This window comes from Pezoporus flaviventris, unplaced genomic scaffold, assembly GCF_033815535.1.
Source record: "Pezoporus flaviventris isolate CSIRO_AGI_PZ_B2104156 unplaced genomic scaffold, CSIRO_AGI_Pfla_v1 ptg000007l, whole genome shotgun sequence".
Classification (NCBI taxonomy): domain Eukaryota; kingdom Metazoa; phylum Chordata; class Aves; order Psittaciformes; family Psittacidae; genus Pezoporus; species Pezoporus flaviventris.
In genome coordinates, this window is record NW_026892555.1 from 53,871,940 (window position 1) to 53,893,492 (window position 21,553).

At 36.6% G+C, this 21,553-nt stretch overlaps 1 protein-coding gene across 4 annotated transcripts in view; it reads right to left on the minus strand.

The window, feature by feature from the left end:
* Window positions 1–21,553, minus strand: part of SPIRE1 (spire type actin nucleation factor 1) — a 125,719-nt gene that overhangs the window by 96,438 nt on the left and 7,728 nt on the right. For all 4 annotated transcript variants that reach the window (XM_061448824.1, XM_061448825.1, XM_061448826.1 and 1 more), the window contains exon 2: window positions 15,580–15,614. In XM_061448824.1, the coding sequence (XP_061304808.1) occupies window positions 15,580–15,614 (35 nt within the window). The remainder of the gene's footprint in view (window positions 1–15,579; window positions 15,615–21,553) is intronic.

Below are 21,553 nucleotides of genomic sequence, written 5' to 3' on the forward strand. Positions count from 1 at the left end.
AACTATCAGAAAATAAAGCGTTACTGAAAAATCAGATCTCTGAAGTCAAGATCAAGAATAATCCAATGTCCAGACATCACATAGATACCGAAATACATATGAACTTTGAAAGTTAGCTTGTGAGAGAGCTGCACTGAACTCTATGTTTAACTTGAGTTTTCCTGACGTGTGAGACACAATATTCGTCATGTTCTTCAGGAAGAGAAAAACTTCATCCTCCTGCATGAAGAAGATCTGGCAATCACGTGTTTTGTAACTGATCATGAGACCTACTAACAAACCCATGTTGTTCATATTTTAATTAAATGAAGTCTATTATATTTGGGAATCTCCTGGAAAATACTTGTAATAAAGTCATTGATGCTTTTGTGTGAGAGAACAATAGCCTGTTTAAGCCAACACTGCTTATGAAACTAATACCAATTAGATCCACCAACAGTAACACATAAACAAGACCTTCTTTTAAAAGAAAGGATACAAACAACTATTGCACGAATTATTGAAAACAAATATGCATGCCACTTTCCCACCTGCAAATCAGTCTTGGGTATGTATCATGTTACTGTGAATTCTGTACTAGCAGACTCATTTTGGATAGCATGAGCCTACCCAGTGCACACATGGGTGCTGCAGTAGCTGTATCTTTATCCTGTTCATACTGTGTCCTTCATATGGGCCTCTGACTTTCTTTAAAAGAAACTAAACTGCTTTAGCTAACATGACAGCTCATTCCTTCTATCCATCTGATGATCCTATGCTCCCAGTGACACTCTGTGAGTCAGCAGTAGTTTGGGTGGCCAGGGCAGCACCTCTGCCTCCTCCCTGAAACCTTCCTGCACCGTCTCTGACACCTCATCTCCATATGCGAGGTCAGTGTGGGTGTTTCAAGCCATTAAAACATTTCAGAACTCCCATGCATCAGACTCTCGCTCCTTTCTCAACCTGGAAAACAACTGAACTTTCTATCAAATACTTGTTGAGGCTAATGCAGACGAATAAATACACAGGAAAAATAGCCCTGACTCAGAGCATTCAAAGAGCAATAAAAAGGATTGATTTACACATGTGGATCTGGTCTTTTTTTTTTTTACATAAATTATTTAATTACAGCAACATGAACAAATAAATCACCAAAGTGCTTCACACAGCATATGGTTAGGTTGGTTTAACAAAATGAACAGCCAAGAAAACATTATTAATATCTGGGAAAATCTTTGCTTATCTTGTAGCTTTAACATTTTAAAACTGAATTATCTATATGGACATACATATGAGCAAATGTTTTATAACATGCTGCTTGTTGTTGAGCAGCTGTCCTTCTATAAGAAATATAAAATAGCCTCAGGTATGCAAAGACTATACAAATAATCACTGTCAAACATGTATCTAAATTTGAGACATCCACATGGATGCATACAACAAAGTGATAAATATCCAGGATACACAAAGAGCTCTTAGTTTATGTAGAAACTGTCCAGTCTCATACGTCTGGAAAACATTTAATCACCAGCTTTACTGCAAGTAAACAGTGATACAATCTAAACCAGAAAACAAAATATATCCAACTGTCTAATGACAACGCGGGTGAAATAATGTCATACAAAACATCTAACGGCCTTTTTAAGATCATTCAATTAAATTTGAAACTGGCTACATTATAGTAAAACATGTTGGGTATTTTAAGCATCACAATCTATACAACTCATTAAGAAATGACAAACTTTATGTAACATTAGGTTCGGTGATTTGAAGTCTCTTCTAAAACTTGTGATCAGTCACAAGGCTCTGTGACTCTTGAGATTCTGGTTTCAGTAAAAGGGGAATGGTTTGGTTTTTTTCCTCCAGATATTTACATATGCAGAATGAGCACATACCCACTTACTGTAGCTTAACAAAAAGATACCAAACCTCACTATTTTTTACTTGTGCAACACACACTAATTCCTGATGTTGCTTTACAGGAGTGCAAACTAAACAGTACAACTCCACTCTTAACAGGAAGCACCAATATCCACCATTTCTTTTTGCCTGCTATCTCACCATGACAATAATAAATATAAATACACATATAGACACATGCATGCGTTTGTTTGCTAGGCATGATAAAATATGAGCATTTTATATATAAAAACCCCATTTAAAATTATATGCAAAGTTTAAATAATCACTCTTTAAAGACTTATGTGAAATCACTGGAATGAAAACCACATCAGCCATCTTTCAAGCATACAAACACAAGGTTATGTGGAGAAACTAAGAACAAGAGGGTTATTACCAGTGATCCAAGTTCCTCAAGATCTCTAACCCAAATTTTCAGTACAGAAGGTTACTAGAGTTTGCAAAGTCTGTTTCTAGCTTTAACAGTACTCTGAGAAGGAGCTCATGCCTTTGTCTTTCAAGTTGTCCTGCCACATCAATGCTCTGCTCTAAGCACTAACCTCCATGCCCTCAGTATTTCTCAACCTGCAATTCAAAATAAGTGCTAGTAGATTAAAGACAAGACAGAAAGAATGTACCCATACCTGTGCATTACATTTTTAAGTAACTACAGCTATTACTAAAAGTTTCTTTTTCTGTGTTTGGGTAGCTCTCTGTGTTCCTCACAACGAGGGTACTGAATCAGAGAAGTAGATTTCCCAGATGGGTTGTGGAATCTCCAACGTTGGATGCAATCAAAACTTGACATGACAAGGTCCTTATCAATCCCAGATGACCAGAGGTCATTTCAAAGGCCAATCTAACTGTATTATTCTATCATTCAACAACATTGTAACTTTGGCCAGTTTCAAGCCTTGTCTTAGAAATTTACAGTCATTAAAGAACAGATCGCAGATATCTTCATGCATGCTAGGATCCACAGTCCAGCACAGTCCTTAGCAAACATCACTATTGTCAGAGTTTTCAGTAATGCCACACTGCTTAATGAAGTTACAGAGCTCCTGGTGGCCATGCTGAACAAGTCAGTGCAGGAAACCTGCCCAACAGCAACTCTAATGCAGCTAAAACTGACGAAATAAAGTTGATAAAGCCAGCACAACCTCAGCCAATATAAATCAGTCTTGGCACAACATATTAGCCTTGTCAAAAGGATTTCAGTAGCAATGGCCACATTTGCATAACCCCACAGTTACTCCACAGTGGAAACAAAAAAATCTGAGCGAGAATATGAAGTGCTTAGACCTGTAAATGTTAAAAGACAATTTTTCACATTCAGAGCAAGTAATAAAGCCTGTAAACCTTGTACATCTAGCAGGAAAACACAAGCAAATTGTCTGTACAGGAACAGCCGGCACAGGATCTTCAATGTCTCCTCATAAATAACACTGTGGTTAATGGGAAGACCAACTGCATAGAAAGACAACACCACTAAATATGTTGCCAAAGGTACACACTCAATAGGATATTATATTGTTCAGGGTCTCATGATAAAGGAATCAGGTTATTTAGTATCTTATGACCCAACAGTGTTCCCTGCAGGCTGGAAAAGGACATGCTTGTTTTTCTTGACCCTAGAAATCCTGGAAGACATTTTAAATCAGTCACTGCAATTGAAGAAGCTGAGGAAATCAAAGATTTTTTGTAGTAATTACATCCCTAAAATAGACTGCAGCAGTATGAATTATTTCTCCACTCAGTGTCAAGCAGACGCAGTACTACGCAGCAGGAGTCATGTAGGTCAAATGCCAAGAACATACAATAGACAGAAGGGACACAGCATCCATAAGAGTTAACTGCACATTCAAGATCCTGACGCGCTGTAGATGTTACCAGAGAATGCAGTGCCAGCAGCTACTAGGCTTAAGGCAGTCAGAATTTAGCAGAATTTGTGGCTGAGGACAATCATTTGCTGTACCCATTCAAATCTGTTTCTTTTGCTCAGACAGTGGGTCAAGCCTGGGACAACAGTGCAATTAGTCTAGAACACCAATAGGGCCAACATGGTCTAAAAAGCCACCCATCACCCTTACAAGGAAGGATTCTGCAGATGTGGGCTTTCCTCCTCCTGCTTGTGGGACTTAAACCATTGAGAACTCTATGCTTAGTTACTAGATCTCTCCAGAGCAGCAAAGGTACTCAGAGTGTGGGTGGGTGACAAGAAGTATGCATCGAGGGGGCTGTTTTCAGGAGGTAGATTACTGTTTGGTAGCAATTTACAGAAAAGTAGGAAAAAAGGACAAGCTGGGATTTTCATTCACTGAGGAGGTAAAGAGGTCTAGCACTAACAGGTGACAGGCAAAGTAATTAGAAAATAACTATTCTAAGGGAGAAAAGGATGCAAGAGTAGAACAAGTGAGTCAAGATCATTTCAACAGAATGAATCATAAAAAAGAAAATTCAGAAAAGAACATGTCCATAGTACACAGTTCCTGATATGCTGGGTGATTCATAGGGGTGGACATGCTCTTAACAAGATTTTCTGCGCATCACAGGCAGCCATGACAGGGCAGCCTGGAGGAGCACTTAAGAATCTCCGGTTGCAAGTGTGTCAGTCAGTGATGCACAATAATACATGTCCTGAATGAACACGGTTTCATCCCCAAGAAACAAAGTATCATTCCTCATTCAGATTTATGCATCAGTGTAAGTGTAATTACACATATAGTTGCTCTGGATATGGGATTGGGACTATAAAACTACTTTTTTTCAGGAAAACAATACTCTTGTAGTTTCTGTGCAACTGATATTAGAACTGTTTTGTAGTTTCTGTGCAACTGATACTAGAACAGCTTTTTATTTTGAAGTCTAACAATTCTCAGTTTCACTGCATCAAAGCCACAGAGGTTATAGCTGTCATGAAGCCTGAAGCAGCTGATGCTCTTTGTTGCTGTAGCCATTAAAAATGGAAAAAGCACAGCAACCAACACTTTTTTGTCTTGTATTCAGAAAACTTTTTGAAAACTGTTTTTCACAGTTACTTTATAAAAACCCCAGTGTCACACAAATTCAGCCACCTTCAGTGAACAATCTTTTAGTTATACAGAACAAAAATACAAATACAACCATCCATTAATCCATAAAGATCAAGTTTCTATGTCAAGACAGGAAATGCAAGACAATGTGTATGTGTACCTGCTACAGAGCTACTGTCTAGTAAAATCCATCTATCCAGATACTCACACAGATATAAGACTGAAGAACCAAGACCCTCATAGATACAAAAGCCGCCTTCTTCAAAAACAAAAGGATGAGCCACTGACAGGGAAGTGCTTGGAATCTCATTCATTTGACACTTTTTGTTTCAATATGACAGTTGAAATGCCAAAAGAATACTGAAACACTGTGTTAAGCTGTAAATCCACAGTGACGTTCAGGCTGGTTTTAATTATTGTATCTTTTTCATGATACATCTGCTGAAAAACGGTATCAGTCTCCTGAAGCAGATTTTATGAAATGAAATTCTATTTTTAGAACCACTAGCTTCCTCACTTCTAACAGATTTCTGTTAAGCTAAACATTATTTCACCCCCATTTTAATGACTGTAAACCTCATTTGTTTCACTGCCTTTAGAAGTGCTGCAGAAAAGAAAGGTTTCCTTATTCTGTATTAGGTTTTGATGCTTCTTTCCCTTATTACTGGAATAGTCTCCCTTTTCTCATACCTCAATACAACTCCTAGTTCAAATCCCCCCAGGTTTGCTTTTTTTCTATTCCTTTTCTTTTCCCCCAAACTCTTCATATCAGTTTTGAAATGTTTCCTCTGTCTAAAATGTATGCAAGAAATTTAGGGTTAAGTTTACTTCTGCGTAGGAACAAAGCTCAGTCTATCTACTGCCAAGAAGTGAAAAATAAAAAGTAAAGTCTGCTTTTGTACTAGCACTGCAACATCTACATATATAATCCTGAAAGATAAGAGATTTATTTTGAAAGAGAATAGGTTACTAATTCTATAGAATTTTAAATTATTTAAGAAATCTACACAGGAAAAAAAGGGGTAGCCTAGCCTTAAAGTAAATTCCTAGCATACTGATGAAATGTCTCACAAGTGAATTAGGATTTTCTTGCAAATAAAGTAATGAGTTTGTTATTTCAGTTTGTATTTAAAAACTGAAGAAAAATTTGGGGGTTTGTGATTAAGCCTTAAATAATCCAGATTCTATGCTGGCTCAGCCATGCAGCCCCAATGTCACACGGGGCAATTTGCCTGATGCCTTCAAACTTATTTTTTCTTTCTCCAAAATGAGAACAGCATTTATTTTCTCCCAGTAAATACTCATCTTGCCTACTTTAATGTCCATATAATTAAGTCACCAGGCAACTCACAGAACCTCAAGTTCATTACACACCTCATTTCTGCTGGTCTAGGTTTTAAACTGTAAAGTCTACTACTATATTTGCATATATAACTAGCATAACAAGACACAGAAATCAACTGGAGGATCTGAGACTTGCAAAGAGACACACTCCAGAAAGTTGGGAGTCCGGGGATTAAAAAAACCTTAACTTTCAAGTATACACTTTTCCTCTGCAAGAGACCGACGTCCTTTAAATGTCCTTTAAACTGTGGAATAAGAGCACCAGACCCTGAATAAAACCAGGTTCAGAATTAGCAGTCTACCAGATCTGAACAAAAAGCTAATTTATAGCTGACAAAAGTAAAGGTAAAATTTTGAAGAAAATATTACAATTAAAAGCTTGTTTATTAAATAAAGTCATGGCAGAAATCCTCAAATATAGTAAGTTGGACGATGGCAGCTAAAAGCATTATGAAAAAGTAATGCTTGATGTTATGAAGACATCCTGGATCATAGAGTTCATTAATAACATTATTTTGTTAGCATACAGAAGAAAGAAGAAGAGAAGGGGAAAGAACTATTTTCTGTATGCCTTACTAGTTGTAGGTTTAAAGCACACTCCAATAGCAACCAATACAAACGATTATAAACAAGAGCAGCCCTTTGGAAAATTACAAGGCAAAAAGGTGGCCAAAGACCAGAGACAACAATTACTTCACTGTTTTCATGCAGTTTCAACTCCATGCCCAACTAAATGAAACATTTGTGAAAGACTTAGTAATTGCATGGAGTTTTCACTCTGAGAATTAGTGAAATACTCAAACATTCAAGCACAAGCAACATGCTCAGAAAAACAAACGAAATCCAACACAGGACAAAGTATTCAAAGGAAAGTACTGATTCACAACCACCAAATGATAAAGGACTTAGAAATACACAGTTTAGAATACATGCACATCTTTCTCATCTATGTTCTCTGAAATATTTCTCAGTACTTTTCTCCAAAGCAAACAGAACACACAGCACAAGGAATGGTAAATCCTCCTAAATGAACAGACCAGATGAAGCAACTTGTTTACTGTGCAATGAGTGCCTATCCAGACTACAGTAGCAGGGAGAAGATAGTCTGAATGCACAGGCCAGAGGTGAAAAGCAACAGATAGCAATCCTGAAACTACGATGCAGCCAGAGGAGATTCTTTCATAAACCTTTGAGGAAATATTTTACATCAGTGCCAAGAAAAGAGTAGGTGGCAGGCAGTTTGCATTAGCCAAGACAGCCTGACAAAAAAAACTAATCCACAGAGCCTAAATTAACATCTTGGCAACAGAGAAGACAGGGTTACTTTCAGCAGATGGCAATTAAGGATTTGGCAAGCATCTGGAGGACAGGAAAGAGTGTGAGTCAAAGATAACGTTAATACCACTAGTCCAGATAACAGAGGAAGATACAGTGAGAAATACACAGCAGGGAAATAATGAATTCAGGTAGCAGTGCAACATCCACTAGGACCAACAGGAAGAAGAAAAGAGCAGAACCAGAGAGCTGCAAAAGAACACACTTGGAGCAGTCATCTCTGTAATGTTGAGAGTCATCAAATATTGGGCAGAGGCAGTAACACACTCACAAAAGCAGATGATTAACTTTTTGGTTAGGGAAAAACAGAATAAAGGAAGTTAATGAATGAGCTATAAAAGATTTTGAAAGAAAACAGGAGAGGGAGGCTTGGAAGTAAAGGCGCCACACAGATGAGAAACAGTGACAGGAGACTTTGGCAAAGGTGTTTCAGGCTTAGGGACAAATACATGGAAGAGAACTGTCAGTTTAACAGAATACCCCTACTTTCTTAAATGAAGCAGGAGTTAATCTACTAAGTGTGAACAGCTTGCCTTGTCCTAGTTAATTATTTAACCTTCATTTCTTGCTGAAGGTGAAGTACTAAAAGCATTACAGGTGCTGCATAACTACTACTGGTTAATAGAAGAAAGGGACATGATGAAATACACATTTAGAATTCTGTCACCCCATTGTTTTATCTGTGTTTAATTTAACCTCTCTGAATTTCCTTCTGCTAAATAAAAGTATTTTACTTCATGTGCTACAGCATACACCAATACTGATAATTGAAGAGCTCAGCACCTAACATCTTTTATAGTATTTCCTTCATGCCATTACGGAGAGATCTTGGAGTCTGCTTTGCTGTCTCATGATTGAAATTACAAACATGTAAGTGGCAGACAAAGTTAAACAGTTTAAGATGAAAATGTTCACACTGGTAGGTCATGGGGAACACAGAAACTTACCAGTTGCTAAAAAGTTCACTTCGGAACAAAAGCTGACCTGAGTTGCAGTGTGTCTAGCTTAACAAAAGAAAGTACCAAACTAACAAAAACTCCTTTTTGCCTCAGTGAACCCCAAGACAGATTCAGTATCCCCTCTGCCAAAGAAAGCACGCAGTGCTGCACACTCTCACGACTTGACTGCAAATCTTGCTTTGTTTAACGTCTCAACTTCTCAGATCAAGTGATTCAGATAAAAAGCCACGTGTTAGTGTCCACGTGAAGAAAAATATTTAGTCACAGAACTACAAAGAAAAAAAAAAAGTATCTGAGTATTTATTAACCAAAACCTAGAAACTAACCTAAAAAAAAAACAGACTCAACAGTTTGTTTTCTGCTGATCTCACTGTATGCTAGAATAAGACTTAAGATTCTTGAATGCCCAAAACTACTGTGTTACTGGGAATTTCTGAACTGGCCGCCATGACCTGCCCTATTACTAACCTACCGAAAATGCGTATCTGACTAAAATTCCAATTAAACTTTATTCTGTTTTCCCTGAGTAACCTTTGGAAATCCAGTGTGGGGACACCACATTTCTCCTCTCCTGCACCAACTGAAGCTTCTGCATGTTCACAACCAGAGGACAGTAGCTCTTCTTGCTCCGAGCAGAGGTAAGACAGCAGAAGGCAGCAAGACAAATTAAAAGCTAAACAAAGATGAACCACACTGTCTACTTGTTCCTAACAAATTCCACATGTTCATCTGCATTATGTCAGCTAAAGCTTCATTAAAGAAAAGTCTTTCATAATGATATTTTCCTGAATAAAAATTTATGGGGATTCTATACCTGTAAAGTGGCTAACAAGAACTGATATGTTAAAATGTGAACTACTTCATACAAGAATGGTTTAGGTGAACTAGGTCAATATTTCTAAGCACATTCAAAGCATGAACGTTAGAATGACTCAGTGTTAATGTAAGTTACCACTGAAAAGAAAAGCACAGGTGTCATGAAACAAAGTAGCTGGGAGCACTCTGGGTTCACCTCATTCATAAATAACTATTTCTCTCACTTTAGATCACTTCACATTTTGAAAAGAAACTTCTTAATATTAGTTTCTTCTTTCAATCCTTGCCTCATTTTCTTAATGGTTACATTTAAAACAGTTGCTTTTAAATTATAAAATTGGGAAACCAGTCCATGGTAACTGAACTGCTGAAGAGAAATTAAGTGTTTATCTCTCCTGAGTTCTTGTTTTCTTTGACCACTGACCAAATTCAAAGCTGATAAGCAAGCAATTGGGTCATCTAAGCTCTGTCAAAATCAGCCTCATCCAGTAATGCATATTATAGTTAAAATAACACTGCTTAAAATATTCATGGGCCTTTATGCTAGAGGCAGAGAGCTACTAAACCCAGTCAGCCAAAAAAAAAAGAAAAATTAGAGATAATTAGGAACACACACACACACACAAAGATCTAGTTGAGTAACTTCCTTTCTTAAGGTGATTTGATAATCTAGTAGGACTAGAATATTTTACAGAAAAAAAAATAAATTAACGTTTGTTCTTCATAAAACACCACTAATACGCACTTCAGTCAGAGGAAGTTCCTTATGCCCTGCAGCGCAATAACTATGATATCAAAAGCAGGACATCTGGAAGGAAAAACTTAGTACAAAATGAATGCAATATTGTATACAGATACTTAACTGGCTCACCAAAGTGTTCCTTGCTCTCTCAAAAATCAAACCACCCACTGAACCTGTTCAGTACTCTGCAACTTCAGTGCTGCACGTGCTATATAGATTGAAGTGCTGCAGGGAAAGAATGACTGTAAACAACAGGAAACCTTCAGAGATCCTGCTTCTGTGTGTGCTTGTCATCTGTCATTTTATCTACATTTTAGGTATTTTATTCACATTACCTGAAAATCTTCTGCATGCTTTTTACATTGTGGATGTTGACCTTCTGAGTAAATGGAAGTATTCAAGAATGGGAGGTTTGGATTGGGTTTTGTCAACTGTAGATCAAAAAGCCAACACCACCACGTCAAGCTTACCACTGAAATTGAACTTACTGAATTCTGCGGTTGTATTTTACTTCAGTTTCTGAATAGCCCTAGGCAAAATCCACAAAGAAATAACAAAGGCCTCCCTCCATACAATCAAAGAAGTATTATCCAGTTTCCATTCATGCCCAGAAAGCATACCCCTTGTTTGGATTATGTTGTTACTATTAACTATTTGATACTTAGCAAAGAGACAGGAAAATAGAGCGTCTCTAGCAGAAAACTCATAACTAGCAGACTTCATAGAAAAAGTCATATAAACTCAAAAGCCTCTGAGGGATATAGGAGATGAGAAATGTAGTTATAAATTTTTTAGCTAAATATTTGTGAAAACAAGCAAAAAAAAAAAAAGAGTAAGAAACATGGAATTCTCTTTTTATACTGATACTCTCAACTTGTCTTTTATTATATATAACAACAGAGAAGGGTAATACAAAGGGCTATAAAATTGTGGACATGCAAACAACATTTAAAGCTCAGTTTTTTCCCTGCAGGTTGAATAAGCAATCAGGTTACTCTCTTGGTCTGAACACAGACAAACATGTCCACTGGTATTTGTCTATTAAAAAATAACACCCTAAAGCTAACTGATACAATAGCTATCATACCAATCAGTGCGTGTGCCAGCTACCACAGATATCATAGTATGCTGTTGATTGATATGATGGGTATCTTTGCAAGTACAATTAATAGAGTTTATACAGAAAGGGTTCTGCAAAAACTAAAGACCTGTACAGATTACCTTATTCTCCCAGCACTCTTGAGATCCCTTCCAGAGTCACATAAACTGTATTTGCAAACTATCACATTTAACCTCATGGAAAAAAAATGGGTAATTCTGTAGTTACCACAGGAAAACTATTGAGGGAATATTTCTGTGCTTTGAGATATTAAAAAAAAAACAACCAAATAACAAAACAAATAAAAAAAAACATCAAAAAACCAACCACCACCAAATTTAATGCTCCATGCTCTGCTATTTCTGCGATTTGTATTTTCCACAGGCAAAATATTCCCTGGAGAGATCAAAGTTACTGCAAGACCCAGTTTTCCACCAGCCATTATCTGAAGCTGTCAGAAGACCAAGGACTGAACTCTTCTTCACCTGATGGGAAGGTTTACGGGTGGCATCTCTGGAATGAAGATTTCACCATAAATCCCATGTGATTTTAGGGCGTGTAGATTATTAAAGGCACATCATACGACACTGCAAAATTACAAAGCCTTTACAAGGAACAGTTGAATTCTCTTAGAGACTCTGGACAGATGGCAGGATTTGACTATCACTAAATCAGCTTAATCAAATACATTATTAGTTTTCCAGCCCAATATTCACTGTGTATTCCTAAAGAAACTGCTGAATAAAAAGGGTGATGTGCCAAGCTTATAGCAAGCAAACAACAGAAATCCATTTTCCTCCAAGATCAACCTCCTCCCAGAGTGCTGTAAATGCTTATACAAATTACAAGAAACAAAGCTCCCCCTGAAAAAGCAGCTCATTAGAAAACACAAAAGATCAAAACCTAAATTTCACTTTTTTGTGTGCTTAGTATTTAATCAAGTGCCTGTTAAGATGTGACTATGAAGTAATTCAGGAAAATCAGGAGGTCAGACTGACTGTCACAGAACCACCACATCAATGAACAAGCATAATGGGCTTTCAGGTATCTAAAATAACAGGTCCCTCAAAGGTTGGATGTGCAACTTCTCTGTGAGATAATTCCAGCAGCAAGGGGTGAGCACTTCATTTATCAGAACTGCCACTTAATGCTTAAGCACAACTTAAGGCTCACAAGAAAAGATGCATGACTCTACTTTGATTTCTAAAAGACAATCCTGAGTTACTGTTAATTCTCTTAATGGCATAAGACATCAAAAGCTTCCCTAGAATTAGCAGATTTGTAACCAAGAGTTCACACAGTATCTTATTTTTTCAATGCATAATCAAAACTTATTTTGACGGAACTCACATTCAGTCATACTTTAGTAAGAGAAATTATTCTCAGAAACATTTTTGCCTGTCCCCTGTACAGTGATACTACTTCTCCCTTGTCATGGCAATGTTAATGCTCAGGAAGTAGAGCAAAGTGACTATTGCTGTGCATGACAAGGATTATTTGCTGCAACAATTACTGCTCAATCAGAATGTTACTTCTGTTTACACTCAACAGGCATAAAAAAAAATGATTCCTAGATATCAGTATATGCTAAACACACCCATTTTATACTGTTTGAATTTTGAGCAGGCAACACATTTTAATGTAGTTGTGGCTTTATTTTTAATGCAAAATTATGACACCTCTTTTGAAATCCTAACATTTTCTGCTATTAAATACATGCTCTCATTTTCATCAGCACGAAAGAAGTGGTTGATTTTGTTTGCATTAACACAATGAACTAATAAATATATTCTTATTTGTACTAAAGCAAACACAGTATCCTTATAACCTATATATTTATTTCCTTAAATTATTATCTGGAATAGTGTCAATATCTCAAGCTCCTGATGAAAAAGTAAAGAAAAACAATTTTATTTCCATAGACAAGTACTATTTTCACTGTATGCTAAGATTTTTAATGATAAGAGATTCATCTGACTAATAGGTCATGAATCCGATTTGCATATGGAACACACAATGTCCCCAAAACATTCAGCTCATGTCAAATCACAAAATGAATCAATTGTAGAAGTGGTGTTGAACAATTTATTCACCATTGTTTGGGACAGGCTATTTAATTAATTTCTGATTTTTAAACAAATGAGAGGTTGCATATATCTTTATATTAGCATACAGATACTGGTTAACTACATTAATCATATACAACAGGCCTGTGCTCAGTTAGGTGGGTCTTTTCAAATACATGGCAATTAAACCTTCCTACATATGAATCACTTCGCATTCACAGAATACTTTCTATATGAGTACTAAATATTTACAAATGAGGCTGGCATACTTTATTTAATCTTCACCGCCTCGGTTGAGATGACCAAGGAGCACTATCATAATGTACCTAACAGACGTAGGCAGATGAAGATTAAATAAAGCCACCTTCTTCCTTACTTCCATTTTTCCATTATGGCTATGGCATCTGGACTCTGAACTTGACACATCACTCATACTGCTAGCTTGAAATAAATGGTGTACCAATTCAGGACACCATACATGTTTTGGAAACATAACTGTTATTAATTACAATTTTCAGAAGCTTCCTACATATTCTAATACATTCAATCAGGCCATACTTTTCCACAGGAATCAAAAAAAGTGAGATACAATGTCTCTGCTGAATTCCTACTTCTGAAAAACACAAACATCAGCAATTCTAAGTCTAATGCTGCAGCCCAAAAGAAATTTTGGAGGAGGAGAAGCTACTGACTTCTTCACAGCCTCCTTTACAATGACAAAGATAAACAGAAGAGTCAACATGCTAATGCTCACAGTGCTGCTTATTAGAGAAAATTTAAAATGAAGTCTCTGTCTCATGGGAAATTCTAAGCTGCCTTTTTTCTAAATATCAACAAAAAAAATATTTTTCAAAGGTCAAAATTTAAAAACTCTTTTCCCATAGAAGTTGAAATATAACACATCCAACTGTCACTCACCAGACATTCTCATCTGAAACAAAACCACTGCCACTTTCCCAAAATGTATTTCCCAAAAGTATTTAATATTTTGTTGAAAAAAAATTTAACAGGGTTTTTTTATCATTTGTACTTTTAGTGTTAGGGCTTTTCATTACCTTCTGTTAAAGAACACAAAACAAAATTGTAAACAGTATTTAGTATGCAAAGCAAATGACACACAAGATTATCATTTGTAAATAAGATACTAGATTTATGAACTAAGATTTTACAAATGCTGAAACAAAACCAGGATGCATTTGCTTAAACTGAACCACACAAACAACCAAAATGTGCCTACTTTCACTTTCTGTACTTTTATCAGTTAGGAGTTACTCCTTAACTGTATCCTGCAGAAAGGACATTTCCTTTTTTTATTATTATTAATACTTGCCAAAGTCTGTAGTTTGTAACTGAATTAGCCAGTCTTTCATTTTGTCTCTAAACCAGCCATTTTAATGCACAGTTTATCTATGTATAAACTACTTGGTAACATCAGTTTGTCACCTTCATATATATTATTGATGAGAAAACAGACAACGCACCAATTAAGATGTATGTACTGGTCTCATCTCCAGGCTCAGCCTGAGGTACTGGTGGAACAGTTGAAGTAAAAACTCAGTTTTACATTTCAAAGAAAATTCAAAGGCAGTGAGAAAAGACTGCCCTAGAAAGGGCACAGAAAATGGATTTATTGCTGGAAAAGTTTATTTAAGGAGTAGACTATATTATTTCCTCTGTATGATAATAAAAATTAGACTATGAGTCTATATCTTGTTCAACAAGATGTGCTACTTAGTTTTCCTTTCAGTCTTGGATTAAATCTATGAACCTGACAAAATGATAATTTGAACATCCTTACAACACTAGTCACAGCTTAGTATCATAGATACAGGGTCAAATAGCTTAGTACCAAAGACAGAGTCGAGTCAAATAATGGTCAAGATACAAATCAAGAAGATTTAACTGAATTTTTTTACTGTGCTTCTGTTGCTACCCCAGCAAGACATACAATAGTATTTCTTGGGCCCCAAAATATTGCCAAGTGATAAATTAAAAAAAATGTTAAAAGTATGTGAAATTGGGATGTCTTTAGATGGACTAACAACCCTGAGATCACTTGTCCTCTCTGCTTCCATCCAAATTCTTGGCTTGTCAAAAGTCACCAAGTCATTCCATAAACACTATTTATTTCACAACATTTATGCAGCTGCCAATGAAAGCCATAAACGCAACATACACACAGTTCATGGTACAACTTTGCAATGGTAACTCCACACTATAAATGTGGAGTTTACATTTACACTATAAGCTAATGAAAAAGAGCTGAGCTACATCGGCACTAGCAAAGGACACAAAATACTTCTCTTACCTCCATTTCTGTGCAGTGTAAACGGCCCGATTTATCTGTAATTGGGGGGAAAAAAAAAATCAGATTGAGTAAAAGACAATTGACAAATAAAATTTAAAACTTGATTTTTTTTTTTTAATTGCCAAATATTCTTTCCATTACTTTAATCACACATTTCAATATTATTTCTATTATAAGCATCACAGAATTAACAACAAGAAGGCCCTGCCCTTTTTATTTGGATCCTTCACAAGACTCTCTCTTAAAAAGATGTGTCTTTAATGCCTGGCTTCATTATTTAAATTGTATGACTGATGCTTGGCCATGGAGGGAACATGAAAACACACTGGCTTAAATTAAGCAGCAGTAAATAATTATTTCAAGAGAATAAAAAACAACATTAATTCATAAACCAAGAAAAAAACACTGTTTCATCTGGTGCTTCTGGGATATCAAAGAGTTCAATAACAACAAGAAGTTCAAGGAAATTAAAGTTGAAACATTACTGTAACAGTTTTTTAAGTCCCTCTTGGAAATTTTTGCATTTCCTCCAAGTTCAGAAACATCACTTTGTAATTTCTACAATACAGGAAAATTAAGTTTCTGAATTGTTTTACGAGATTGAAATCTCAATTTTTTCAAAGACAAAACACTTTGGTATAAAAGTAAGTAGCTCAACAGCTTTAAAACATAAGACTGAAATTTCACAGCATATTAGGAAGGTACCATTTCACTAAAAGCAGCAAGTTTATCATTTCATATTAATAATTCATGTCACAAAAGGATGAAGAAATTCTGACATGATGATTTTTTTGTTGGAAAAACAATGTTCAAGAAAGTCAAGCACTCCACTGAAATATATCCATTTCAAAGGGGAGCTACCCAAAACTTCAATTTCAAACCACACAGTTTTACTTTTTGTCTTTGCTTTTTGGCTGCATTGCACTCACACAGTTAGTTTAAAATTTGTGACTTTGGGCTTGATGGCACCACCCTAAGGAATATGTGACACGATTCCATGTCCCCACAGACTCAAAACCTAGAACGGCACACGTTTGCTTGACTCTGCAAACACCAAGATCCCATGTTATAAGTGACGGTTGGTTGCAAACACCATCCAGCATGGCTGAAGGATTTATTGAAACCATTATGAAAAGCCTGCAATTTGTAGCCGTAAGTGGAAGGACTGTTTTATCAGATTGCCTGGCAAGCCCAAGGAAGCTCAACCAACAGGTTAGCATAATGTTTGCACAGAGAAGTGATAATGCTGACTTCCTATGTTAAATCTGAATGGCATGCAAAACTGATAGCACTAGGGAAGAGTCACCTGCATAGAAAACAAGATTAATTTTTCATATTGAACTGGTCACCTTCTCTTTGAAACTAAAGGTTAAACACATCTTGAGTGAATGGAGAACATCCACCTAATAGGGTGAAAGTCATTTACTTTCGCTTTGAACTGTTGCCAATGAAAGCCTGAATGTTTAGCATTAGTGTCTGACTTCAAAATGAGAAAGGGAAGAGTGACTTAAAAAGGCACCTTTTGCATCATGCATTATCTTTTCAAAAGGACTAGTGATTCTGGTTGATTCCCTTCAAGATCCACAGAAGAGATTTTTTTGTTTAAAGTGGTAGCATTCATGTAATTATTATAATTCATAAATGGGAGAAATTTAGTGAGAACTGTTTTTAAATACTCCTACAATTATTAGCAGATTTATGAGTATTAGGGGCTATTTCTCTGAAATTCAAATGAGAGATGACCAAAGCAGTGTATCGCCATGATACAAGATGATACAAGACCAATTCACAAAAATGTAGTCAAGATGGGGGGAGAACACAAAAAAAAACAAAACCAGTAAAATACTCTTTGTAAAAAAAAAAACAAAAAACCCAACCAAACAACAACAACAAAAAAATAAACAAACCAACCCACAAAAAAAAAATGGTTTTTTTTAAAATTGCTACTTCAGAAAAAAAGTAGTGATTTTAAACCTATAGCGATGCAATGGCATACAGAAGGCCATCAGTGCTTGCAGTCACTGGTAATTTAAAATATCTGGACTTACATTTCCTATGGTCTAATGGAACAGGAGGCAAACTGTCTACTAGATCCTCTCAGACACAAAGTACTCACTGCTACACCTCACAGCAATGCTGAGATACTGCAAAGATCCTTTTAACAGAAGTCCTAACCAAGTCTTGAAGCACAAAACCAGATAAATCAGCCAGACCAAAATAAGAAAGGCAAAAATTGTGTTTCTGAAAGGAATAAGAAGCATATCTCGCAGCCTCTTTGACTGACCTTTTTTGATAAACTTCCATGAAAGCTGTTCTTCATAGAATCACAGACTGCTTTGGGTTGGAAGGAAATTTAAGGATCATGTAGTTCCACCCCTCCTGCCACGGGCAGAGACACCTTCCACTAGACCGGGTTGCTCAAAGCCCCATCTGACCTGACCTTGAACTCTTCCAGGGATGGGGCAGCCACTGCTTCGCTGGGCAGAAAATTTCTGTTCTTCAAGGAAAAGCACTCAAACTCCAGAAATTTTCCTTATTTCATCTATGGTACTATCAAAAATTACTACTGTTTTCAGAGCAAATCATAATTCATTTTTTGTTTTATTATAAAAATACAGGTAACACCTTAAACTGGATTATTTATTCTCATTTAGAATGGGAATAACCAGTTTTTACAAAATAAAAACACAGTACTGTCATGACTCCGTGTGCTGGGGAAGGAAGGGGTAATAACAACTAGCTGAAGTCTCACACCAGCTCAAATGCACTGCAGAGAGTATTCTAGATAGGTGCAAAGTGCTGACTTAGAACATTTAACATATGCTGCATTATGGTGATTACCCACCATACCATTCCATATGCCTCTGTACCTTGAGTCCAGCTATACCCTTAGATTTCCCTGAGCTGTTTGCAGTGACTTACAGACTCCCTCCATCGGGAATTCCCTACACTTCTGAAAAGATCAGCATTAACTGTATTGACCCAAGAAACATGCACTTACTTGCATCTGTCAAGACTGAAATGAACTTGCTTTTGTATGGCCCACGTAAGCCAATTTACTCATACTGGCTTTATTTATACTGGCTGAGAGTAGAAACTTCTTCATTCTTTAGCTGACATGACTGAAAAAGCAGAACCTCTTAAGTGTAGCCTAAGGGTCACACTTTCTTAATCTGCACTCGGAGAAAAAAAGAAACCCTATAAGAAGTCACAGAAGAGTCTCTGTCTGCCAACAGTATTAAGTGCTCATCTAGGAAATAGGTGAAGACTTACAAAAATTATTTCAGCTGCTGCTTCTTAATATAGATGCAGATTCCTCTAGACTTCACAGCCGTTCAACCAGCTACTAATCTGTGTAGCATTTTCACCACTCTTGCTGCCAAAAAAAGATTCAACAGTACTTTTCCATGACAGCTTTCAAATAGTGACTAATGCAATCATTACTAGTAAATAGCATAACTTTAACTGTCAAGTTAATTTCAATTTATACAGAAGCTACAGTTTGGAAGATTATAGGATTCTTCACTCACAGATTGTTGAAATGCAAAAAATTAACAGTTTTTGCAGGAAGGAATGAGACTTCAATTGTTTTTCTGTATTTCTGAAAACAGCCTTCAAAGAAATATATTTGCAACCCAAAAAAAGAGAAGAAACCCCAAACCTTTACTTCATTTTTCATTTATAAAAATTTCTATTTGAAAATTATTCTTATTTCAAACCCACAACAAGAGAAGTAATGCCAAGCTTTCCTCAAGCATTAGTGCAGTCTCAGCCCCCAAGGTAGAAGCTTCACATACGGCTGCCAATAGTAAGAAGCACACATTTAAGACTGAATTTTAAAGGCAAAATGGATAGTTCAGTATGTTCAAATAGACTGACACAGGATATTTAAAAGAAAGCATGTAAGATGTGCACAACCATTTGCACACTGCTACTTGAAGAAAAATTAAGCATTAGTGATGTGACACCACAATCACATGGCCACTGTTTCAGCTATAACCAGATGCTCTAAGAGCCCTCCAGCTTAGAGCCCCTGAGCATCTTCCTAGCTTTCCTCTAGTGTCTCAGACTCCTCTGCATAGATCCAAAAGCACTTGCTTCAAGACAGCTTCTTGCAAAACTGAAATCAGCAGCACTGATTTTAAGGCAATAGTGTAGCTGATGTATGCATTGGCAACAAACCTGAAACTCAGTTTATGTTAAAGATTCTAATATTGTGTTTAAATGCCACAGCCTTTTTCTGAAGCTTTTGGGTGAAATGAAGCTGCTATTTCCACCATAGCAGAGCTCAGGTTGCCTTCAGGAAAGACAGCCACTGCCTGTATGTACTAGAGGACAGTGGAAGAGTTAGCCAAAGAAAGAACACAGGGGCTAATTGAAGGAAACAGAGCAAGGGAGAATGTGGGAGTCACTAACTCAAGATCCTTAAATTGAAGTCTTTAGTCAGGCCACCAAATTAACAGTCAGTTGAATCTGTATTTGCTGTCTAGCTTTAACATCTTGAGAAGGAACAGGAGCTACCATAGTAGGCTCTTCCCTGGCCTTAAGACAATGTGGAACTCCTTTAAAAAATAAAAGAAAAACGAAAATTTCAGATTCACATTTAACCATCTGATTGAGGAACTGGAGCATTAGCTACCAAATCTGACACGACTGTCAACATGAGAGTCAAGATTAGAAACAATAAAAGGGAAAGAATGAAGAGAGCAAAGGCAAGCAAGCAACATATGGGAAAGAGATGAATATGCAAAAAACAGGATTCACAATTAAATGGAAAGAGAGGAAAATACTGACGCAACAGGAGTGAGCCAGAATTCTGGCAGAGGTTGCATATTACCAGATAAACAGAGGAGAAATCTTGCATGATAAAAAGAAACAGAAAAAAGTGAAAGCAACAAAGATAAACATAGATAAAGTATAGCTTAGGAGTAAGAGGCAAAGGCTGCAGGGAAGAAGAGCAAGATGAGGAAGTGGAAGGAAGCACACTGGATTAGAAGAGGTAATCAGGGACCACCTGAGCACCGACCACAAGACCATGTTTTAAGTAAAACACTGGCTTTGAGGATCAAAATATCCTTCCTTTAAACTCTGTAATTAGAAGGCAACAAGAAATGGAATGAGTTTTTACAGCTGGTGGCTTTTTGGATCTGACTCATGATTTCTGTATCAGCCTACAGCTGATGATGTAGAATCATACAATCATAGAATAGTTAAGGTTGGAAAGAAATGGTATTGTAGAAATGGTATGCCTCAGATTTCTACTTGGGAGAGGTAAAAGGAAAGACAATTTTAAGAAAACACAAGGAAAATCCTTAGGTTACTAGATCGAAGGAAGACATTCCTTCCTTATGTCAATCTTTTTTCATCCCTTCATCTTTCTTCATTCAACATTTCACTGAAATTACTCTTCACTTTCTAAAGTCATAAGCAATCCTCTCATACATTGCATACATGTAAGAGGTCTTCAGTGCTCATACACAGTTAAATTTTGTGATAAAAATTACTTTAAAATACCGTTCTTTAATGCCAAATTAACAAATCCATACTATCTTAGTGCTACCTTCTAAGATAAAATGAAATGGTCACTCTTCATCTTGTCCTATTTCTACTCTGCAAAAGGAAACCAGCTGTGGTCACCATTCAATTCTTTCTGTATTCCACTGCTCACCCTCACTAGCAAACCTGTAAGTTTACCCAGGGATAACATCAATTTTTGTTATTCTAAGATAAATACTGTGGTAGATACGCATCTCCAAGTGCTGCTGAGCATTAGCCACAGCTGCCAGTCTCTTCTGCAGATGCTTAAATACAGATACTCACTCTCTTCCATCTGGCCTGTCCAGATACCAACCTTTCCCAACAGATGTGAATTTGCAGAGTTCTTGTGTCTCAATTTTTAAACTTTTTTTCTAAAAAGTTCTGTTACTCTAATCATATTACTTTTTTTTTTCCTGGAGCTATACACTTGCTTCCT